The following is a 25353-nucleotide window of genomic DNA, read 5'->3' as shown; positions in this document are numbered from 1 at the left end:
AGAACAGTTCTCTTAGGAAGATACTTAGTTAAGGCCTTGGTTTCCATTATTGGCGTTACTACTCAAAATTTGGAAACATAGACATCGACATTGGAATGTTCTGGTATCCAACTCTTTGTACTTGGTCTGTGTTTATACCTGCTCTATTAGTCTATTCACATTTAACAAAATGACCCATGCACTGAATTCTCAGTAGAAGCCAGAGTGGGAAAATTAGAAACAAACTGCCTGATCTTCTGTCTGTTATTCTACCTATAAGAAGTAAATAAGAGATCAAGTATTATTGTTATGCCTTTTCCATATGTGTTGGTTAGCTTATACTTACTTTTGTGTGTTAGTGAAGTATTCTGTCATGATACCAGGGGTATATAATTTTTTTTTATATAAAAAAGCAATTAGTTTATAGAACTCCATAGGTGAGTGTCTTATAGGGGAAACTTCATATATTTGTTTTTCATAGTTTTGTTTATTTTTGAATTTTCATTCTGACGATCTCTTTCTTACATGATTAATCTCAATGACATGTCTAACATGACTAGTCACTCTTTATACACCATATTCCATGTAGCAGCAGGTCTGACTGCTAGGACTTCCTGCCTTCCTTCCCAGGTAGAATCTTGTGCCAAGAGATTGAAAATGAAGGTTGCATTTTGGAAGGAAATTAGAGTTTCCTTGAATCCCTGCCTTATTGTTTTGTTCTCTTTATTCGTTGTCCTGTGCTTAGTCGCTCAGGTGTGTCTGACTCTTTGCAACCCCATGGACTGTACCTTGCCAGGCTTCTCCATTCATGGGGATTCTCCAAGCAAGAATGCTGGAATGGGTCACCATGCATTCCTCCAGGGGATCTTCCTGACCCAGGTCTCCCACATTGCAGGCAATTCTTTTACCATCTGAGCCACCAGGGAAGCCCCTTTATTTAGCACAGTAATTATTAACCAGGAGTGTGGGGTTGCTGATGGGGCAGATAGTATTAATATCTAGAAGTAAGTTTTTAAAAATGTATTTTGAACATTTTCTTTTTAGAGATCAAAATAATGTGTTTCATATACCCAAACTACAGAAGATGTTATTAGAAAGGATCTATAATAGCCAATAATAGTACTTCCTCTGAGAGGTGAAATGGGATAGAGGTGGAAGTTAAATGAAAGCTCCCATCATCAGTGATAGGATTGCTGGGAGTGAAGAGGGGTGGGAGCATTTTATATTTATATTTATTTTTATTTACTTATAATTAATGAAATTAAGTGAAATTAAATTAAGATTAAAGCTTGAGAGACATCCTGGCCTAAAAGATTCCAGCAACAGAGCCTTCTGCTTAAGTCTCTGACACCAAACAATTTCCATGGTTTTATACTGATATCTGGGAATTTGATTCAGAAGACTTTTAATGAGTATCTTTAAGACAGAATGCAATGAGCAATACTGGGCTTATAAAGATGGAGAAGACTTAGTCACTATCTTGGAGGTCAGAGTTTGTAGGAAAGACAAATCATTAACTGTCAGGCAAGTACAAATTCCAACAACAGAGAATTCAAGAATTAGAGTTCTGCCTAGTGACTCATCTTAGATTTCTACATTTAACCCATACCATTTGTGATTTCAAGATTATGGTTTTAGAAAGAGACTCACAAACTTAGAAAATGAACATAGTTTCCCAAAGGGAAGGGATAGTTAGGGAATTTGGGAAGGTCATGCACATATTGATATATTCAAAATGGATAACCAACAAAGACCTATTGTGTAGTACATGGAATTCTATTCAATGTTATATGCCAGCCTGGATGGGAGAAGGGTTTGGGGGAGAATGGATACACATATATGTATAGCTGAGTTTCTTCATTGTTCACCTGAAACTATCACAACATTGTTAATCGGCTATATCCCAATACAAAATAAAAAGTTTAGAGTTTGAAAAAAAATAAATAGAGAGAGAAAATCATGGCTTTCACTGGTTTCAAGTGACCCAAAAGATAAATCACAGGACTGTGTCTAATATGGATAATAACCTCCTGCTCAGATTGTAGTATCCTCAGATTGTTGTGAGGAGTAAATCGGTTTCTGATAAAAGGCCCCTAGCATGATTCTGAATCAATGTCCTCCCCTGGAAGGATAGTGTGAGACCAAGTGACTCAGTTGTGAACAGCCAGGCATTGGTCCAGCACTTGTACCTCACAAGTGGTACTGGGAATTCATACACATCAAAGATGTCTGGATCTATTGTTCATTATATGGGATATAAAATAATTAATGTAAAATGTTGGTATTGGGAACTCCTGGTGAGATTCTTATTGTAAGAAATGTGGGGGGGAAATGATTGCTTCACAGTCTAAGTTTTATTTATTTTTAAAATATAAATTTATTTATTTTAATTGGAGGCTAATTACTTTACAATATTGTATTGGTTTTGCCATACATTGACATGAATCCGCCACGGGTGTACATGTGTTCCTCATCCTGAACCCCCTTCCCACCTCCCTCCCCATACCATCCCTCTGGGTCATCCCAATGCACCAGCCCCGAGCATCCTGTATCATGCATCAAACTTGGACTGGCAATTCATTTCACATATGATATTATACATGTTTCAATGCCATTCTCCCAAACCATCCCACCCTCGCCCTCTCTCACAGAGTCCAAAAGACTGTTCTATACATCTGTGTCTCTTTTGCTGTCTCGCATACAGGGTTATCATTACCATCTTTCTAAATTCCGTATATATGCATTAGTATACTGTATTGGTGTTTTTCTTTCTGGCTTACTTCACTCTGTATAATAAGCTCCAGTTTCATCCACCTCATTAGAACTGATTCAAATGTATTCTTTTCAATGCCTGAGTAATACTCCATTGTGTATATGTACCACAGCTTTCTTATCCATTCATGTGCTGATGGACATCTAGGTTGCTTCCATGTCCTGGCTATTATAAACAGTGCTGCGATGAACATTGGGGTACACATGTCTCTTTCAATTCTGGTTTCCTCAGTGTGTATGCCCAGCAGTGGGATTGCTGGGTCATAAGGCAGTTCTATTTCCAGTTTTTTAAGGAATCTCCATACTGTTCTCCATAGTGGCTGTACTAGTAGTTTGCATTCCCACCAAGAGTGTAAGAGGGTTCCCTTTTCTCCACACCCTCTCCAGCATTTATTGCTTGTAGACTTTTGGATTGCAGCCATTCTGACTGGCGTGAAATGGTACATCATTGTGGTTTTGATTTGCATTTCTCTGATAATGAGTGATGTTGAACATCTTTTCATGTGTTTGTTAGCCATCTGTATGTCTTCTCTGGAGAAATGTCTATTTAGTTCTTTGGCCCATTTTTTTATTGGGTCGTTTATTTTTCTGGAATTGAGCTGCAGGAGCTGCTTGTATATTTTTGAGATTAGTTGTTTGTCAGTTGCTTCATTTGCTATTGTTTTCTCCCCTTCTGAAGGCTGTCTTTTCACCTTGCTTATAGTTTCCTTTGTTGTGCAGAAGCTTTTAATTTTAATTAGGTCCCATTTGTTTATTTTTGTTTTTATGTCCAATATTCTGGGAGATGGCTCATAGAGAATCCTGCTGTGATTTATGTCAGAGAGTGTTTTGCCTATGTTCTCCTCTAGGAGATTTATAGTTTCCGGTCTTAAGTTTAGATCTTTAATCCATTTTGAGTTTATTTTTGTGTATGGTGTTAGAAAGTGTTCTAGTTTCATTCTGTTACAAGTGATTGACCAGTTTTCCCAGCACCACTTGTTAAAGAGATTGTCTTTAATCCATTGTATATTCTTGCCTCCTTTGTTGAAGATAAGGTGTCCATAGGTGTGTGGATTTATCTCTGGGCTTTCTATTTTGTTCCATTGATCTATATTTCTGTCTTTGTGCCACTGCCATACTGTCTTGATGACTGTGGCTTTGTAGTAGAGACTGAGTCAGGCAGGTTGATTCCTCCAGTTCCATTCTTCTTTCTCAAGATTGCTTTGGCTGTTCGAGTTTTTTTTGTATTTCCATACAAATTGCGAAATTATTTGTTCTAGCTCTGTGAAAAATACCGTTGGTAGCTTGATAGGGATTGCATTGAATCTATAGATTGCTTTGGGTAGTATACTCATTTTCACTATATTGATTCTTCTGATGCATGAACATGGTATATGTCTCCATCTATTAGTGTCCTCTTTGATTTCTTTCTTTTATAGTTTTCTATATATAGGTCTTTAGTTTCTTTAGATAGATATATTCCTAAGTATTTTATTCTTTTCGTTGCAATGGTGAATGGAATTGTTTCCTTAATTTCTCTTTCTGTTTTCTCATTGTTAGTGTATAGGAATGCAAGAGATTTCTGTGTGTTGATTTTATATCCTGCAACTTTACTATATTCATTGATTAGCTCTAGTAATTTTCTGGTGGAGTCTTTAGGGTTTTCTATGTAGAGGATCATGTCATCTGCAAACAGTGAGAGTTTTACTTCTTTTCCAATTTGGATTCCTTTTATTTCTTTTTCTGCTCTGATTGCTGTGGCCAAAACTTCCAAAACCATGTTGAAGAGTAGTGGTGAGAGTGGGCACCCTTGTCTTGTTCCTGACTTTAGGAGAAATGCTTTCAATTCACCACTGAGGATAAAGTTTCCTGTGGGTTTGTCATATATAGCTTTTATTATGTTGAGGAATGTTCCTTCTATTCCTGCTTTCTGGAGAGTTTTATCATAAATGGATGTTGAATTTTGTCAAAGGCTTTCTCTGCATTTATTGAGATAATCATATGGCTTTTATTTTTCAACTTGTTAATGTGGTGTATTACATTGATTTGCGGATATTGAAGAATCTTTGTATCCCTGGGATAAAGCCCACTTGGTCATGGTGTATGATCTTCTTAATGTGTTGTTGGATTCTGATTGCTAGAATTTTGTTAAGGAGTTTCACATCTATGTTCATCAGTGATATTGGCCTGTAGTTTTCTTTTTTGGGGATCTTTGTCAGGTTTTGGTATTAGGGTGATGGTGGCCTCATAGAATGAGTTTGGAAGTTTACCTTCCTCTGCAATTTTCTGGAAGAGTTTGAGTAGGATAGGTGTTAGCTCTTCTCTAAATTTTTGGTAGAATTCAGCTGTGAAGCCATCTGGACCTGGGCTTTTGTTTGCTGGAAGGTTTCTGATTACAGTTTCAATTTCTGTGCTTGTGATGGGTCTGTTAAGATTTTCTATTTGTTCCTGGTTCAGTTTTGGAAAGTTGTACTTTTCTAAGAATTTGTCCATTTCTTCCACGTTGTCTATTTTATTGGCATATAATTGCTGATAGTAGTCTCTTATGATCCTTTGTATTTCTGTGTTTTCTGTTGTGATCTCTCCATTTTCATTTCTAATTTTATTGATTTGATTTTTCTCCCTTTGTTTCTTGATGAGTCTGGCTAATGGTTTGTCAATTTTATTTATCCTCTCAAAGAACCAGCTTTTGGCTTTGTTGATTTTTGCTATGGTCTCTTTTGTTTCTTTTGCATTTATTTCTGCCCTAATTTTTAAGATTTCTTTCCTTCTACTAACCCTGGGGTTCTTCATTTCTTCCTTTGCTAGTTGCCTTAGGTGTAGAGTTAGGTTATTTATTTGACTTTTTTCTTTTTCTTGAGATATGCCTGTATTGCTATGAACCTTCCCCTTAGCACTGCTTTCGCAGTGTCCCACAGGTTTTGAGTTGTTGTGTTTTCATTTTCATTCGTTTTGATGAATATTTGCTTTCTTTTTTGATTTCTTCTTTGATTTGTTGGTTATTCAGCAGCGTGTTGTTCAGCCTCCATATGTTGGAATTTTTAATAGCTTTTCTCCTGTAATTGATCTAATTTTACTGCATTGTGGTCAGAAAAGATGCTTGGAATGATTTCAATTTTTTTGAATTTACCAAGGCTAGATTTATGGCCCAGGATGTTATCTATCCTGGAGAAGGTTCCGTGAGCACTTGAGAAAAAGGTGAAATTCATTGTTTTCATTTGGGTGAAATGTCCTATTATATCAATTAGCTCTAACTGGTTTATTGTATCATTTAAAATTTGTGTTTCCTTATTAATTTTCTGTTTAGTTGACCTATCCATAGGTGTGAGTGGGGTATTAAAGTCTCCCATTATTATTGTGTTATTGTTAATTTCCCCTTTCATACTTGTTAGCATTTGTCTTACATGTTGCGGTGCTCCTATGTTACTGCTACTGCTAAGTCACTTCAGTCGTACCGAGTCTGTGCGACCCCATAGATGGCAGCCCACCAGGCTCCCCCGTCTCTGGGACTCTCCAGGCAAGAACACTGGAGTGGGTTGCCATTTCCTTCTCCAATTCATGAAAGTGAAAAGTGAAAGTGAAGTCGCTCAGTTGTGTCCAATCCTCAGCGACCCCATGGACTGCAGCCTTCCAGGCTCCTCTGTCCATGGGATTTTCCAGGCAAGAGTACTGGAGTGGGGTGCCATTGCCTTCTTCGTGCTCCTATGTTGGGTGCATCAGTTCAGTTCAGTCGCTCAGTCGTGTCCGACTCTTTGCGACCCCATGAATCGCAGCACGCCAGGCCTCCCTGTCCATCACCATCTCCCAGAGTTCACTCAGACTCATGTCCATTGAGTCCGTGATACCATCCAGCCATCTCATCCTGGGTCGTCCCTTTCTCCTCCTGCCCCCAATCCCTCCCAGCATCAGAGTCCTTTCCAATGAGTCAACTCTTCACATGATGTGTCCAAAGTACTGGAGCTTCAGCTTCAGCATCATTCCTTCCAAAGAAATCCCAGGGTTGATCTCTTTGCAGTCCAAGGGACTGAGTCTTCTCCAACACCACAGTTCAAACGCATCAATTCTTCGGCGCTCAGCCTTCTTCACAGTCCAACTCTCACATCCATACATGACTACTGGAAAAACCATAGCCTTGACTAGACGGACCTTAGTTGGCAAAGTAATGTCTCTGCTTTTGAATATACTATCTAGGTTGGTCATAACTTTTCTTCCACGGAGTAAGCGTCTTTTAATTTCATGGCTGCAGTCACTATCTGCAGTGATTTTGGAGCCCAAAAACATAAAGTCTGGCATTGTTTCCACTGTTTCCCCATCTCTTTCCCATGAAGTGATGGGACCAGATGCCATGATCTTCGTTTTATGAATGTTGAGCTTTAAGCCAACTTTTCACTCTCCTCTTTCACTTTCATCAAGAAGCGTTTTAGCTCCTCTTCACTTTCTGCCATAAGGGTGGTGTCATCTGCATATCTGAGGTTATTGATATTTCTCCCAGCAATCTGGATTCCAGCTTGTGTTTCTTCCAGTCCAGCGTTTCTCATGATGTACTCTTCATAGAAGTTAAATAAGCAGGGTGACAATATACAGCCTTGACATACTCCTTTTCCTCTTTGGAACCAGTCTGTTGTTCCATGTCCAGTTCTAACTGTTGCTTCCTGACCTGCATACAGATTTCTCAAGAGGCAGGTCAGGTGGTCTGGTATTCCCATCTCTTTCAGAATTTTCCACCGTTTATTGTGATCCACACAGTCAAAGGCTTTGGCATAGTCAATAAAGCAGAAATAGATGTTTTTCTGGAACTCTCTTGCTTTTGCCATGATCCAGCAGATGTTGGCAATTTGATCTCTGGTTCCTCTGCCTTTTCTAAAACCAGCTTGAACATCAGGGATTTCAGGGTTTACGTATTGCTGAAGTCTGGCTTGGAGAATTTTGAGCATTACTTTACTAGCATGTGAGATGAGTGCAACTGTGTGGTAGTTTGAGCATTCTTTGCCATTGCCTTTCTTTGGGACTGGAATGAAAACTGACCTTTTCCAGTCCTGTGGCCACTGCTGAGTTTTCCAAACTTGCTGGCCTATTAAGTGTGGCACTTTCACAGCATTGTCTTTCAGGATTTGAAACAGCTCAACTGGAATTCCATCACCTCCACTAGCTTTGTTTGTAGTGATGCTTTCTAAGGCCCACTTGACTTCACATTCCAAGATGTCTGGCTCTAGATTAGTGATCACATCATCATGGTTATCTGGGTCATGAAGATCTTTTTTGTACAGTTCTTCCGTGTATTCTTGCCACCTCTTCTTAATATCTTCTGCTTCTGTTAGGTCCACACCATTTCTGTCCTTTATCGAGCCCATCTTTGCATGAAATGTTCCCTTGGTATCTCTAATTTTCTTGAAGAGATCTCTAGTCTTTCCCATTCTGTTCTTTTCCTCTATTTCTTTGCATTGATTGCTGAAGAAGGCTTTCTTATCTCTTCTTGCTATTGTTTGGAATTCTGCATTCAGATGCTTATATCTTTCCTTTTCTCCTTTGCTTTTTGCCTCTCTTCTTTTCACAGCTATTTCTAAGGCCTCCCAAGACAGCCATTTTGCTTTTTTGCATTTCTTTTCCATGGGGATGGTCTTGATCCCTGTCTCCTGTACAATGTCACGAACCTCATTCCATAGTTCATCAGACACTCTATCTATCAGATCTAGACCCTTAAATCTATTTCTCACTTCCACTGTATAATCATAAGGGATTTGATTTAGGTCATACCTGAATGGTCTAGCGGTTTTCCCTACTTTCTTCAATTTAAGTCTGAATTTGGCAATAAGGAGTTCATGATCTGAGCCACAGTCAGCTCTCGGTCTTGTTTTTGTTGGCTGTATAGAGCTTCTCCATCTTTGGCTGCAAAGAATATAATCAATCTGATTTCAGTGTTGACCATCTGGTGATGTCCATGTGTCGAGTCTTCTCTTGTGTTGTTGGAAGAGGGTGTTTGCTATGACCAGTGCATTTTCTTGGCAAAACTCTATTAGTCTTTGCCCTGCTTCATTCCGCATTCCAAGGCCAAATTTGCCTGTTACTCCAGGTGTTTCTTCACTTCCTACTTTTGCATTCCAGTCCCCTATAATGAAAGGGACATCTTTTTTGGTTGTTAGTTCTAAAAGGTCTTGTATGTCTTCATAAAACCATTCAACTTCAGTTTCTTCAGCGTTACTGGTTGGGGCATAGACTTGGATAACTGTGATATTGAATAGTTTGCCTTGGAGACGAACAGAGATCATTCTGTCGTTTTTGAGATTGCATCCAAGTGCTGCATTTCGAACTCTTTTGTTGACCATGATGGCTACCCCATTTCTCCTGAGGGATTCCTGCCCGCAGTAGTAGATGTAATGGTCATTGAGTTAAATTCACCCATTCCAGTCCATTTTAGTTCGCTGATTCCTAAAATGTCGATGTTCACTCTTGCCATCTCTTGTTTGACCCCTTCCAATTTGCCTTGATTCATGGACCTGACATTCCAGGTTCCTATGCAATATTGCTCTTTACAGCATCAGATCTTGCTTCTATCACCAGTCACATCCACAACTGGGTATTGTTTTTGCTTTGGCTCCATCCCTTCATTCTTTCTGGAGTTATTTCTCCACTCATCTCCAGTAGCATATTGGGCATGTAATGACCTGGGGAGTTCCTTTTTTGGTATCCTATCATTTTGCCTTTTCATACTGTTCATGGGGTTCTCAAGGCAAGAATAGTGAAGTGGCTTGCCATTCCCTTCTCCAGTGGGCCACATTCTGTCATGCCTTCCCACCATGACCCACCCGTCTTGGGTTGCCCCGCGGGCATGGCTTGGTTTCATTAAGTTAAACAAGGCTGTGGTCCTAGTGTGATAAGATTGACTAGTTTTCTGTGAGTATGGTTTCAGTGTGTCTGCCCTCTGATGCCCTCTTGCAACACTTACCGTCTTACTTGGGTTTCTCTTACCTTGGCGTGGGGTATCTTTTCACGGCTGCTCCAGCAAAGCACAGCCACTGCTCCTTACCTTGGATGAGGGGTATCTCCTTACTGCCACTGTTCCTGACCTTCAACATGGGATAGCTCCCTAGGTCCTCCTGTGCTGGGCAGCCACCACTCCTCCGGTTGCTCCTCCAGGCTGCCGGCCTTGGCCTCAGGCTCGGGGTGGCTCCTCAAGGTCACTGCCCCTGGCCTTGGGTGTGAGGTTGCTTCTCTTGGCCGCCCTGATCTCAGACGCGGGGTGTGTCTTCCTGGCCGCCCCTGACCTGAGACGCGGGATAGCTCCTCTCGGCCGTGCTTAGTGAGCCGGCTCGCAGCCGCCTGGGCTTAGTGAGCTGGCTGGATTGTTATATCTTCTTGGATTGATCCTTTGATCATTATGTAGTGTCCTTCTTTGTCTCTTTTCACAGCCTTTGTTTTAAAGTCTATTTCATCGGATATGAGTATTGCTACTCCTGCTTTCTTTTGGTCTCTATTTGCATGGAATATCTTTTTCCAGCCCTTCACTTTCAGTCTGTATGTGTCCCTTGTTTCGAGGTGGGTCTCTTGTAGACAACATACATAGAGGTTTTGTTTTTGTATCCATTCAGCCAGTCTTTGTCTTTTGGTTGGGGCATTCAAACCATTTACATTTAAGGTAATTATTGAGTATGATCCTGTTGCCATTTACTTTATTGTTTTGAGTTCAGGTTTATACACCCTTTTTGTGTTTCCTGTCTAGAGAAGATCCTTTTGCATTTGTTGGAGAGCTGGTTTGGTGGTGCTGAACTCTCAGTTTTTGCTTGTCTGTAAAGCTTTTGATTTCTCCTTCATATTTGAATGAGATCCTTGCTGGGTACAGTGATCTGGGCTGTAGGTTATTTTCTTTCATTACTCTAGGTATGTCCTGTCATTCCCTTCTGGTGTGAAGAGTTTCTATTGAAAGATCAGCTGTTATCCTTATGGGAATATACTTGTGTGTTATTTGTTATTTTTCCCTTGCTGCTTTTAATATTTGTTCTTTGTGTTTGATCTTTGTTAATTTGATTAATACGTGTCTTGGGGTATTTCACCTTCGGTTGATCCTGTTTGGGACTCTCTGGGTTTCTTGACTTGGGTGATTATTTCCTTCCTCATTTTAGGGAAGTTTTCAACTATTATCTCCTCAAGTATTTTCTCATGGTCTTTCTTTTTTTCTTCTTCTTCTGAGACTTCTATGATTTGAATGTTGGGGTATTTAATATTGTCCCAGAGGTCTCTGAGATTGTCCTCATTTCTTTTAATTCGTTTTTCTTTTTTCCTCTCTGTTTCATTTATTTCTACCATTCTATCTTCTACCTCACTTATCCTATCTTCTGCTTCCGTTATTCTACTGTTGGTTCCCTCCAGTTTTTTTAAATCTCATTTATTGCATTATTCATTATATATTAACTCTTTTTTATTTCTTCTAGGTCCTTGTTAAATCTTTCTTGCATCTTCTCAATCTTTGTCTCTAATCTATTTATTTGTAACTTCATTTTGTTTTCAAGATTTTGGATCATTTTCACTATCATTATTCAGAATTCTTTATCAGGTAGATTCCCTATCTCTTCCTCTTTTGTTTGGTTTGGTGGGCATTTATCCTGTTCCTTTACCTGCTGGGTATTTCTCTGCCTCATCTTGTTTATATTGCTGCGTTTGGGGTGGCCTTTCAGTATTCTGGCAGTTTGTGGAGTTCTCTTTATTGTGGAGTTTCCTCACTGTGGGTGGGGTTGGATGGGTGGCTTGTCAAGGTTTCCTGGTTAGGGAAGCTTGTGTTGGTGTTCTAGTGGGTGCAGCTGGATTTCTTCTCTCTGGAGTGCAATGAGGTGTCCAGTAATGAGCTATGAGATGTCAGTGGGTTTGGAGTGACTTTGGGGAGCCTGTATATTGGAGCTCAGGGCTGTGTTCCTGTGTTGCTGGAGAATTTGTGTGTATGTCTTGCTCTGGAACTTGTTGGCCCTTGGGTGGTGCTTGGTTTCAGTGTAGGTATGGAGGTGTTTGATGAGCTCTTATCGATTAATGTTCCCTGGAGTCAGGAGTTCTCTGGTATTCTCAGGATTTGGACTTAAGCCTCCTGCCTCTGATTTTCAGTCTTATTCTTACAGTAGCCTCAAGACTTCTCCATCTGTCACTTCCAAGGTGATTCCCTCAGTTTTAGCTTCTGTTTGCTGGTCTCTTCAGTGTCTAATTTTTGTCCTGACACAAGGGCATGGTGAAGGACACTTTTTTAGGCTCCCTTGTTCAGTCGTTATGTGCGGAGGGAGGGATGCTGCAAATGAATAACACTGGTGTGTGCTTGCAGTGTCTCGGCCACACTGGGTTTGACCCCACTCACAGCTTGTGTGCTTCCCCTGTCTACACTGCTTAGGCTCTAGGTTGCTCTGCCAGGAACTGTCTGAGCCCGGCCCCAGGTTGTATGCACTTCCCAGGTCTAAGCTGCTCAGGTTCAGATACTCAGGTACTCCTCAAAGGCACAGACTTGGTTGGGCCTGCGTTTTGTGCTTTTCCCAGGTCTGAGCAACTCTGGTGACCAGGTGTTTGGTGAGCGTGGTCGCTGCGACTTATTGCCTCCCCTGTCCCTGCCACTTGGTTTTCTGGGTGTACACCGGCACACCTTCTCAGGCGATGTCGACTGTCCAAAACCCCAAGAAGTCTTGGTTAACAATGAAGCCTGCTTGCAGTTTGGTAGATGATGCCTCTCTGGGGCCACGATTGCCCCCTTCCGGCTCTGGCTGCCCTCGCCTGCCTGTCTCCGGCTGGGGATGGGCCGGTCCGCAGCCAGCTAGCTCTGCTCAGTCCTTTGTTCTGTGAGCGGTCCTGACAGTGTCTTAGGTTAGGGCTTTTCGCATAGCTCTAGTCAGTCCTTTGTTCTGTGAGCGGGTCTGGCGGTGTCTTAGGTTAGGGCTTTTCGCAGATTAGCTATCCCACAGTCTGGTTTGCTTTCTCAAGTTAGTTGCCTCAGATTGCCCTGGGGCATTCAGGCCCGGTCCTTACTCTAAGCAATGCAGCTCTTGCCTCCCTGCCCAGACCCCGCTTGCTAGTGGGGGATGCGGGCGTCTGCACTGCTTCTCCACTGGGAGTTACTGTTGGGCACGTAATCTGTGGGTTTTAATTATTTATTTTTTCCTCCCGGTTATGTTGCCCTCTGAGGTTCCAAGGTGCGCCATAGACTCACCAGTGAGAGTGTTTCCTGGTGTTTGGAAACCTCTCTTTTTTTAAGACTCCCTTCCCAGGATGGACCTCTGTCCCTACCTCTTTTGTCTCTCTTTTTATCTTTTATATTTTTTCCTACCTCCTTTTGAAGACAATGGGCTGCTTTTCTGGGTGCCTGATGTTCTCTGCCGGCATTCAGAAGTTGATTTGTGGAATTTACTTGGCGTTCAAATGCTCTTTTGATGAATTTGTGGGGCAGAAAGTGGTCTCCCTGTCCTATCCCTCCACCATCTTAGGACCACCTCCTGCTTCACAGTCTAAGTTTTAGTTTGGTTTGGGGACAGCAACGTTTTATTTAAAACTTTTTTTGTTAATATTTTCTCCCCTCCTTTTATTTATAGGGAACGTGCTCAGTCACTTTCAATGGGCACCAAGAAAAAGGTCTTGGTTCTTGGATCTGGTTACGTATCTGAGCCTGTATTGGAATACCTGTTGAGAGATGACAGTATTGAAATAACAGTAGGTAAATAAGTCCCAATTTTTAAAGAAGAATAAGTAAAACTGATTTCAAAGCATGGTTACTCTGTGAATTTTAAATCACAGTCTTGTTTCTAAACTTCAAAAAATTATTTTTGGAGATGTTAAAGTGTGTTTTACTCTCTGATTAGTGAAAGGAAATCTAAAGCTTGGACTTTTTAATTCTTGAAACAGGTTCTGACATGAAGAATCAAATTGAACAATTAGGCAAGAAATATAATATTAATCCTGTTAGCCTGCACATTGGTAAACAAGAAGAGAAGTTGAGCTCCTTGGTGGCAACACAGGATCTTGTCATCAGGTTAGTATGTAGCAAGAAATGATTGACATATGTTTCGTTGTTATTTTTTTAGTTTCTCTCTTCTGTCTTCTCCTTTGCCCTTCTCCCTCTATCCTTCCCTCCTCTCTCTTCTCCTTTTCTCTTCTCTCAGGAAACTTTTAAATTGAAGTGCGCATCTGGGAAAGCGCATAAATCAGAGCTAGGTAGTTCAATGAATTTTCACAAAGTGAACACAGCGTGTAACCATCACTCACATCAGAAACAGAATATAATAGCAGCCAAGAAGCTCTCCTTGTGCCTCTGTTTATTACTAGTCCCATCCTTCAAGGGTAAGCACTGTCCTGGCTTCTAACATAGAGATTCATTTCTGCTAGTTTTCATTGTGTACAATCAAAATCTTTTAGTGTGTCCCGTTTTGTGGCTGCCTTCTTTCATTCAGTATTGTGACTGTGAGAGTCCTCTGTCTTGTTGTCTGTAATTGTAGTTTATTCTCTTTGCTGTGTAATGTTCCATTATGTGAATATACTATTATTATCCATTTGACTAGTGATGGATATTTAGGTTGTTCCCAGAATTTGGCTATTATGAATTGTGCTGCTATGAGCAATTTAGTCCTTGTCTTTTGGTTACCATATATATGCATTTCTGTTGGATATTTACCTAGAGGTGGAATTGCTGGGTCATGAGGCACTCATGACTCATATTTTGGTGGCTATTTTAACCTTTGGACTTATAAAGCTTAAATGAGAGTGAGTAGATTCTTTAGCCCCTATGACCATTTTTAGCCTTAATGGAGAAGCAGACCTTGAAATATATAATTTATTACTGTCTAATTCAAATTCAGATCTAACTTCTAGATATTCGGCTACGTGATACCAGATACTTCATTTTGAAATTACCAAAGTGATGAGAATAAGCTGTTTATTCCTAGAATATATTTTTTTCCTAGAAGACAGAAGGAACTTAAGCTGCTCTTTCATAATTATATAACTTTCATAGTTCCAACTCAAATGATATCTTTGGGAGACGTTCTATGATGTCCTCCTTAAAAAAGATAGGGGTGCTTGGAAATCAGACACAATGAAAGGTCATTCTAAGGGGAACTTTCACATTATCTCTTCATATAGGATCACTTTGAACACTCAAAAACATTATTCAATATATAAAAATTTAATGTGCATTAATTATTTTTCAGTAAAAATTTATTAATAACCAATAGACCTTGTCTGTCAGGATATGAGTATGAAAGCAAGCCCTTATTCAAAATGGAATATTGTAGCCTACTGATAAAGAGAATTTGTTTTGCCACACATAGGTACCTAAATATATAAAATTGTTGTTTGATTTAAAAAAAAGAACATAATAAAACACATTTTGAACAACATTGGAAGCAAAATATGAGAAAATCATGGACACAGACAACAAGCTAATAATAGGTATAAATTTTAAAATTCATTGAACTTGTGACCTTTAAGATTTAACATTAGCAAAATCTGTTTTATATTTAATTTTTCTTAGTTGATTGAGTTTCTATGCTGAATAGTGGAAATGCTGTTAAACATTGCTATCCTGTAGTGTTTCTTAAATATCTTTTTATTTTTTAATTTGGAGAAAGAATGTTTTGATGTAAATACAATGTTAGGGGCTATCAAAGTAAAACAAATGGAGAATGTTTCACAAGATTTTGTAATAATATATCAAATTCTCATGGTGTTATTTTGCAATTTTAGTTTTTAATGAGCTAATGAAAAGTCATAATTGAGTTTGATATATTACTTTGAGAATTAGATTTATATTTTTTCTATGTTTGCACAAGTGGCATTTCCAACTATTTGGATTGAGTTATGTGCTGGTGAATAGATGCTCTCTTACATACATAATGAATTATGAGTTCTAATAACTTTGTTTAATATAGGCATCACCAGTTAAAAGTCCTATCATTCTAGTTCTCAGCATATTATTAGATTAGTGCTGATAATGACAAAATTAAAAAAAATATTCTTAGATCTTGATAAAATTTTGATCAAGCAAGTTTTCATTGTGATTGTGAAGAATGTGACCAAAAAACCCTTCACTTAACCTTTAAGATAATGCCATGGAACATTTTCTGTTAACACTTTTCCAACAAAGAGTTTTGCAGATATTTGGTACATTGGCTTTTGAAGGGCTACTATATTCAGTAACAATTATTTTTGATTAAAAAAGCTGAAATACAGAGATAAAGAGTTTTCATATTGCCATTGGCAAGATACATAATTCTGTTCTGCATGGTAATAAATCTAAGTAACAGTACTCTGTTCTGTTAACCTGAGTAGAGATAAGTGCCTGAGAGGTGATTTTATTGTTTGGTTTTATGTGAAATACAGAAAATCTGAAATAAACAGGATGAATGTAACAAGTACAGTGATACACTATAATAATGTTTATAAGTTTGTATCTATATTTTCATTATACTGTGTAGATAGCTTTACCAAATAGGTAATAAGCTAGTAGAACTTATTGTTATATGACTGATAAGATGCTTATTAGTCCTTGGATATAATATGAATATACTAATATATATCAATATTTGTGGAAAGTCATTTTTGTGTGATTGTGTAGTCCCAGCACCAAAGTAAAACATCTGAGCGAGATGCTTAGAAAACTTAAAGTTGAGTTTTGAGTACAGTTTCATTTTTTGCTCACCATATAGACTTTTAGGGCTTGTTAGGTGGTAAAGAACTCACCTGCCAATGCAGGAGACATAAGAAATGCAGGTGTCATCCCTGCGTGGGGAAGATCCCTTGGAGGAGGGCATGGCAACCCACTCCAGCATTCTTTTTAAATTTATCTATTTTTTAAATTGAAGGATAATTGCTTTACAGAATTTTGTTGATTTCTGCCAAACATCATACTCCAGCATTCTTGCCTGGAGAATCAATCCCACGGACAGAGGAGCCTGGTGGGCTACAGTCCACAGCGTCACAAGGAGTCCGACACGACTGAAGCAACGTAGCATGCGTGCATAAACTTTTAGCGGTTTTGATAGCTTTTACAACAATCAGTACCCATAAAACTCATTTCCTCCTCTGGCCTTGCCTGCTGCTGCTGCTAAGTCTCTTCAGTCATGTCGGACTCTGTGCAACCCCAGAGACAACAGCCCGCCATGCTCCATGTCCCTGGGATTCTCCAATACATGAAAGTGAAGTTGCTCAGTTGTGTGCGACTCTTAGTGACCCATGGACTGCGGCCTACCAGGCTCCTCCGTCCATGGGATTTTTCAGGCAAGAGAACCGGAGTGGGTTGCCATCGCCTTCTCCTCTGGCCTTGCCTTAACTCTCCTTTTTAATGTAACATATGGATTACCTTGACTTAGTTTAATGACAGCCGTTTGGAAGACTTGGAGGTAAAAAGAATAGCAACCTTATCTTTTACTAGGGAACTCAAGACAGAAAATCATAGAAATATAAGGATAAGTAAAATAAATTCCATTAAATGTTATAAAGGGCGTGCATACAGAGGAAGATCTGGATTTGGGAAAACCTGGGAAAGTTTCCTGGAGGATGTACCTTTTCAGACTTTTCTTTAAGGAAGGTTTGATCTGGATGGGGGTGGGCAGGTGAGGAACAATTTTAAGTGGATATAGTGAAAGTAAAGTTTCAGAAATGGAAAAGTAAAGGCTGTGAGTGGAAAATTATAATAGCTTCTATAGTTTATAAAGGAGATACAGGGAGGAAAAATGGAAGGGTGAACTGAAGATCATATTGAGAAGAGTTTTAAATACGAAAACAGGATGAATTTATTCTAGTCTTCAAGGAGTAATTGATCATCTCTGAGAGAATTATCACGTGATGTCTTCACTTCAGTGCAGGTCAAGGTGTGTTGGAAGGAGAGTTGGAAAAGAAAGTTTCTAACGAGTTTCTCCCTCTGTTTTTAAGCTTATTGCCTTATGTATTGCATCCTCTTGTGGCCAAGGCATGCATCGCAAGCAAAGTTAACATGATCACTGCAAGCTACATCACCCCAGCCCTAAAAGAATTAGAAAAGAGGTAAGTTTCAGTCAGTTTTCAGCGGCTCCATGAAATTTTTAAATTTTTCTATCTGAAGTTTCCTTCTTTCTCTTTCTACCTCTTTTAGTGTGGAAGATGCTGGCATCACAGTCATTGGCGAATTGGGATTGGACCCTGGTCTTGATCATATGTTGGCAATGGAAACAATAGATAAGGCCAAAGAAGTGGGAGCCTCGGTGAGCCCAACTGACACCCAAAGTTCCATTTAGGAAATTATTAAGAGGTCTAGATTTTTGTGTACAGAAATAATTTTTCTACAATTTTGATTAAAGAAACTGCTATGTTTTTTAAAGGTTATATTCCATTTATAATTATTATAAAATGTTAGCTATGTTCCCTCTGTTGTACAATATTTCCTTATAGCTTTTTTTTAAGGCACTTTTAAGATCATAGTTTATTTATTACTTCAGATAAAAAGATAGTATACATATTAGGGAATCCCTTAAAACTCAACTCTAGAGTTATACACCATCTAGTACTTTTGCACTGAATGTTAACCAAAAAAATCTCTAAACCCCTGAAAACCCCACTAGTAACATGAACTATGGTAATAAAAATTTTGACATTTAATTTGTTCAATATATAGTATTTGCATTATGAAACCAATGGACTGTAGCCTATCAGGCTCCTCCATCCATGGGATTTTCCAGGCAAGAGTGCTGGAGTGGATTGCCATTTCCTTCTCCAGACCCAATAAACAGTGCTATGTTTTATTTATACATAATAGTTTGTACCTCTTAATACCCTGCCCCTCTATGGCACCTCCCTGCTTCCTTTCCCCACTGGTAACCACTAGTTCGTTCTCTTTATCTGTGACTCTGCTTCTTTTCTGTTATATTTGCTAGATTTTTAGATTCCACATATAAGTGATATCATGCAGTCTTTCTCTGTCTGCTTATTTCACTTAGCGTAATACCCTACAAGTCTATCCATGTTGTTGCAAATGGCAAGATTTAATTATTTTTATCGCTGAGTAGTATTCCATTGTATACATAGACCCCGTCTTCTTTATTCATTCATCTGTTGATGGACACTTAGGCACTTCCATATCTTGGCAACTATAAATAATGCTGTGATGAACACTGGGGTGCATGCATCTTTTTAGATTAATATTTTTTTCAGATATATACCCAGGAGTGATATATATGGTATATAATATGGTAATTCTATTTTTAGTTTTTTGAGAAATATCCATGCTGTTTTCCACAGCAGCTGTACCAATATACTTTCCCACCAATAGTGTATACGGTTCCCTTTTCTTCACATCCTCTCCAGCGCTTGTTATTTGTGCTCTTATTGATGATAGTCACTCTGACATGTGTGAGGTGATATTTCTGATTGTGATTTAATTTGTATTTCCCTGATGCTTAGCAGTGTTGAGCATCTTTCTATGTGCCTATTGGCCATCTGCCTTTCCTTTTGGAAAAATGCCTGTTCAGGCCTTCTGCCCATTTGTAAATCAGGTCGTTTGTTTTTTTGATGTTGGGTTGAATGAGCTGTTTATATATTTTAAGTATTAACATGTTATTAGTCATATCACTTTCTCCCATTCAGTAGGTTGTCATTTGTTTTGTCAATGGTTTTCTCTGCTGTGCAAAAGCTTTAAATTTTAGTTAGGTCTCATTTGTTTATTTTTGCTTTTACTTCTTTTGCACTGGGAGACGGATCCAAAAAAAATATTGCTCTAATTTGTGTCAAAGTGTTCTGCCTATGTTTCCTTTAGGACTTTCATGGTTTCTGATTTCACACTTCGGTCTTTAGTCTATTTTGCAAAAAAGCTGCTGCATTCTAACTCATACTATGACTAGAAATTTCAAGTATAATTTTGAAACTGCAGAAATATTTGTGTGGTTAAAAAGAGTCCAAGTCTTAGCATAAATTTTTGGAGAAATAGATGCTACTATAATATTTTGGTTTGATAAAAGACTTAGACTGCTACTTCATCCAAAATAGACTAGAGACCTAAGTGTAAGACCAGAAACCATGAAACTTCTAAAGGAAAACATCAGCAGAATACTCTTTGACATAAATTGCAGCAAAAAATATTTTGTTTTTTGATCTTTAGACTGCTTTGAAAATTCTGTAGTATGGTTTGACTTTTAAAAGTGAGAAAAATTCTTTATAATATTATCAATCTGTTGGTATATAAAATAACTTTTACACATAAGAAGGAGCTATTGGACATAAAGTGTGATGAATCAAATTATATATAACCTAAAATAGATTACATATGTATATAATCAAATAAAAATTTTAATTAAGCTATATCATACAATTAACAATATTTTATATTAACATATTAATCAGTATGAATAATTATGCACATATAACCAAATTATAATAAAATATATAATTTGAATTAAAAGGAGGCAATGATCAAGCGAAATTGAACTAACAGTTGGAGTTTTAATGGAGCAAAATGTTAGTCACAGTATCTAGAGGATTAAAAAAATATATATATAAATATAATGGACTTAAGTGGTGTTTGGCTATAAGGATGTATTTTTGAAAGCCTTTGTAACTTTAAGAAAGGAGAAACTCTAACAAGTTTACTTTATTTGTGTCATTGTACTTAATTATTTGGATAGATTAGTCTATCTTATTGCTGATTCTTTATTTTACAGATTGAATCTTATGTTTCCTACTGCGGTGGCCTACCAGCTCCTGAATATTCAGACAATCCTTTGAGATACAAATTTAGCTGGAGTCCAGTGGGAGTTCTGATGAACATAATGCAGCCTGCTACCTACCTGCTCAATGGAAAGGTGAAGGAGGGTCATCAAAACTTTAGAGATACAATCCCAAAATAACTGCCTAAGAAAATCCAAAATCTTTTTCCCGGATTCCAAGCCCCTTTAATGCTGGCTGTGCTGCTTGTCCTCCATTCCCCCCTCCTGCAGTGCTTCCTGGTGTGTATTTTCTGTTCTATTCAGTGTGCTTTCCCCACCATCCCCAGCAAAGCTCATTCTTTCCTCTTTGCTTTCTTGCAAATTGTTTCTGCAGTTTAAACACTCAGCCGCTCTGCATATGTATCTACTGGTCATCTTGCAGTTTATTTCAGCATGGCAAATGTTTACTGAGTCCCTATTATCTGCTAGGCTTGGGCCAAGGCACTAAGGGTTATCATGCTGAGTGAAGTTCCTGACCTCAGAGAACACATGACTGAAATGGGGTGGCTCTTGGGATGGAGAATTTGGTGGGTGAGGGAAAGAAACTAACATTTGTTTCCCAGCTGCTGTGTGGCAGAATGTAAGAGCTCTCTGAGTTTAGTATTGTTTTCATCATTTTACTATAAGGAAACTGTGGCACAAAGAGAATGTTCACAGCCATTCAGCTGGGATTCAAATCCAGGTCTAAGCCTTTTTACCTCCTCTTTTACCAGATGGCTTCATGGCAGGAAAGGCAGACACTGGAGAATTTGGTATAATTCAATGAGAGAAGTTCCAAAGTATGCTAACATGTCACAGTGATACAGATGAAAGAGTAGTTGACTTGATTTTGGTGAGGAAGTTGGGGAGAGGAAAATTAGCAGGAAGAGATGTACTCAGCTTTAAGGGTTAAGAAGGTGCCAGCCTGGCAGAGACACTGCCACTCATGACTGTGCTGAGTGCCAATTCATCTCATTCTTACAACAATGCTATAAGCTTACCTTTTCATACTGTTCATGGGGTTCTCAAGGCAAGAATACTGAAGTGGTTTAAATACTGAATACTGGAGTTGGCTTAAGGCTCAACATTCAGAAAACTAACATCATGGCATCCAGTTCCATCACTTCATGCAAATGGATGGGGAAACAGTGGAAACAGTGTTAGACTTTATTTTGGGGGGCTCCAAAATCACTGCAGATGGTGACTGCAGCCATGAAATTAATAGACGCTTACTCCTTGGAAGGATAGTTGTGACCAATCTAGACTGCATATTAAAAAGCAGAGACATTACTTTGTCAACAAAGGTCCATCTAGTCAAGGCTATGGTTTTTCCAGTAGTCATGTATGGATGTGAGACTTGGACTATAAAGAAAGCTGAGCATGAAGAATTGATGTTTTTGAACTGTGGTGTTGGAGAAGACTCTTGAGAGTCCCTTGGACTGCAAGGAGATCCAACCAGTCCATCCTAAAGGAAATCAGTCCTGAATGTTCATTGGAAGGATTGATGTTGAAGTTGAAACTCCAATATTTCGGCCACCTGATGTGAAGAGCTGACTCATTTGAAAAGACCCTGATGTCGGGAAAGATTGAAGGCAGGAGCAGAAGGGGACAACAGAGGATGAGATGGTTAGATGTCATCACTAACTCAGTGGACACGAGTTTGGGTAAATTCCGGGAGTTGATGATGGACAAGGAGGCCTGGCGTGCTGCAGTTCATGGGGTTGCAAAGAGTTGGACACGGCTGAGCAACTGAACTGATAAGATTTCCATGATAGAAACAGGCATAAGAAGCGCTAACTCACCCTCAGTTAGAGATGGCAATTGGCATTAGTGAAAGTTGCTCAGTTGTGTCCAACTCTTTGTGACCCCATGGACTGTAGCCTGGCATGGACTATAGCTTCCCAGGCTCCTCTGTCCATGGAGTTCTCCAGGCCAGAATACTGGAGTGGGTAGCCATTCCCTTCTCCAGGGGATCTTCCCAACTCCAGGATCGAACCCAGGTCTCCTGCATTGCAAGCAGATTTTTTTACCATCTGAGCCACCAGGGATTGCCAGTGTCCAAATCACATTGATCTGCTTTGATAGTTTATGCTCTTGACTGTAAAGAAAGACTCATACTTGGGAACAAATATAACTGGGTCAAGCATTCCTTTTTATGTTTTGTGCCCCAAGCACCTCACTCACCTCATGCCAGTCCTACCTCTACAGGGAGTGATAAATTATGTGATCAGATGTGGGTCTTAAAAAGATTATTCTGGCAGCAGTATTATAAGTTCTCAGTGTATCTGTGATCTAAATGTATTTTGTGTGAAAAAAGTAGATTGAAAGAATTTCTTAGGGTGAATGTTATTATCAACCACTAGGTTCTGTACCTATGATGAGTGTGGCTCCCAGCCTTGCCTACAAACTGGAATTGCCAAGGCACTTAAAAAATACAGGTGTCTGTGCTACATTCCCCAGAGATTCTGATTTGCCTGGGCTTGGGGATCTTTAAAAACCTTCCAAATGATTCTAATGTACAGCTGAAATTGAGGTGAACTGATTTAATGACCAGAGGACCAGAGCTGAACTTAAAACATGACAGAGCAAGCAGAACACTTTACCTTGATTCTGGAAAAACACATTCACATGTTTCAGGATATAAAACAGGATCCCTAGGTTCTGGTCCAAGTGCTGATATCCCTGAGTGTCACCAAAGACCATGCAGTTGTAAAGGTCAACTGGGCATCAGTGTCCTGATGGTGGACACTAAAGTTCCATCTAGTTCTCCAGGTCTACAAATAATGAAGGCTTGGGCCCCCGTCTGAGGTTCTACCAGGCACACATCCTTTTCTACACAACTGCCGATCTCCTGTTGTGTGTCAACAGCCCCTTCCACCTTCTGCTGTGTGGATCAGAGACTGATCCACACTTGATATAAACTTACATATGAATGCAAGAAGAATTCTTGCTACCGTTGCTCAAAATGCTTATTGTCAGATAAGATAATATGGCCAGATAAAGATTGTAGCAAGGAGAAGGTCAGTGGAGAGCAATATGTGCAACAGAAAGAGCAGGGAGCCTGATGCCAGGGGGCCTGGCATGGTGCTCTAGCTCTGCCATTTGCTGGCTGGGCAGTACTCAAGCCATCATTTCATCTCTCTGAGCTTTGGGTTCCCTGCCTGAAGATAAACATAATCACACCAGCCTTGCAGGGTTCTTGCAGTTGGGCTCTGTGAGGTCATATAGATTACACTCTGCTTAACAGCAGATTGTCAGGCATGTCTTAAGTCCCCAGCAGATATTAGCTGCGTAAAGAAATAAATGGTGATGAGAAATCAGGGAAAGCAAGAGGTTGTTTTCAGGCAGTAGAAGTTGTATTTGTTGAATTTGAAGTTTTTCCCTTTCACCCTGAACTCCTTTTGTGAAAGAAGAGTGCTTTTTTGCATCTCCCTGACACTGTGGAGGACACCAAGAGAAAACACGATGCCTTTCTTTTCTTTGCTAAAATGATACTTTTCTCAAGGTCTCCTCTTGTGACTGCAGCTTGTCCTGACCACTCCAGCCCCTGTTAACTATTCTCTTGTCTGAACTCCCACACTTTGATTGTCTGTGTCTAAGAACTTTCTGGATGCTGTATTATTCACTCAGCGAGTCAAGTGCATCAGTCTATCTCCTAACCTGGATTGTTAGACTTCTCAAAGCCTCTCTTGTTCCTCCATCCTCTCTGTCACCATCACCTTCTGCCATGGAGCAGGCCTTACATAATTCACAGAATCATCACGGCAGAGCCGGGTGGCTTCTCTGGCTTCTGCTTGAAATAAAAACCTTAAGCTTTTCCAGCAACTCAGGCAGCAGCCTAGGATTTAGGATGTTTCTCACTGGAAATTACTGCAAGGATGTAGGACCACGAGCTCTATTACCGGTACTATTGTTCACTTCTAACTTCTAATCCTGTTTCCAACACATCTGATTTCCTCGCACACGTTTGGAGACAGTGATTGTGTCTGCTCTGAGTTGTCTTCCCTCCATGGGTGGTGGAACATTGATGGCATCTGGGGGTGACGTGGCAGAGCTATGCCACCATCTCCTTCAGCCTCCTCTCCCAAGTCACTCACAAGCAAAACACATACTATAAGTAAGGATTGTGTTTGTTCTGCAAACAGAGCTTTGAGATGGGCTTTCTGCCTCTGTCTCTATTGCCTGCCACTCCCTTGACTTCAGCACCCAGCCTCCTCTTTGTAGCTGCTGCTCTCCAAGCCTGCAGCCATTCTTAATGCAATTTTCAGGTGCATCACCACTGGCATGATCAGGAATGCTGGACCTGGTTCATCAATATCCTTCTCAAAACATTGATCCACAAATGAGCACCATTAAGGGGACAGTATGGTATAGTAGGGGTATTGAATCTCTATGAAATCCCTCAGTGGTAAAGAATCCATCTGCCAATGCAGGAGATATGGATTTAATCCTTGGGTTGGGGAGATGCCCTGGAGAAGGAAATGGAAACCTTTCCACTCCAGTTCCTTGTTTGGAGAATTCCATGGACAAAGGAGCCTGGTGGGCTATAGTCCCTGAGGTGACAAAAGAGATGGACACGATTTAGTGACTAAACAGCAACAAATGGTATAGTAGAAAGAACACGGATTATGGATTCAAATATTTCAGTTTCATTCAGTTGATCAGTCATATCCGACTTTTTGTGACCCCATGGACTGCAGCATGCCAGGCTTCGCTGTCCAACACCAACTCCTGGAGTTTACCCAAACTCATGTGCATCGAGTTGATAATGCCATCCAACCATCTCATCCTTTGCCATCCCTTTCTCCTCCTGTCTTCAGTCTTTCCCAGCATCAGAGTCTTTTCATTGAGTCAGTTCTTCCCATCAGGTGGTCAAAGTACTGGAGTTTCAGCTTCAGCATCAGTCCTTCCAATGAACACCCAGGACTGATCTCCTTTAGAATGGACTGGTTGGATCTCC

At 39.7% G+C, this 25353-nt stretch overlaps 1 protein-coding gene across 4 annotated transcripts in view; it reads left to right on the top strand.

Moving 5' to 3' along the window:
* AASS (aminoadipate-semialdehyde synthase) overlaps nt 1-25353 on the top strand; it is a 79179-nt gene that overhangs the window by 34757 nt on the left and 19069 nt on the right. For all 4 annotated transcript variants that reach the window (XM_040259522.1, XM_040259521.1, XM_040259524.1 and 1 more), the window contains 5 exons: nt 13281-13402; nt 13591-13717; nt 17614-17724; nt 17813-17921; nt 20370-20510. In XM_040259522.1, the coding sequence (XP_040115456.1) occupies nt 13281-13402; nt 13591-13717; nt 17614-17724; nt 17813-17921; nt 20370-20510 (610 nt within the window). The remainder of the gene's footprint in view (nt 1-13280; nt 13403-13590; nt 13718-17613; nt 17725-17812; nt 17922-20369; nt 20511-25353) is intronic.

Source organism: Oryx dammah, unplaced genomic scaffold (assembly GCF_014754425.2).
Source record: "Oryx dammah isolate SB20612 unplaced genomic scaffold, SCBI_Odam_1.1 HiC_scaffold_18, whole genome shotgun sequence".
In the NCBI taxonomy this organism is placed as follows: Eukaryota; Metazoa; Chordata; class Mammalia; order Artiodactyla; family Bovidae; genus Oryx; species Oryx dammah.
Note: the sequence above shows the minus strand (reverse complement) of the source record. Positions and strands in the feature narration are given on the sequence as shown.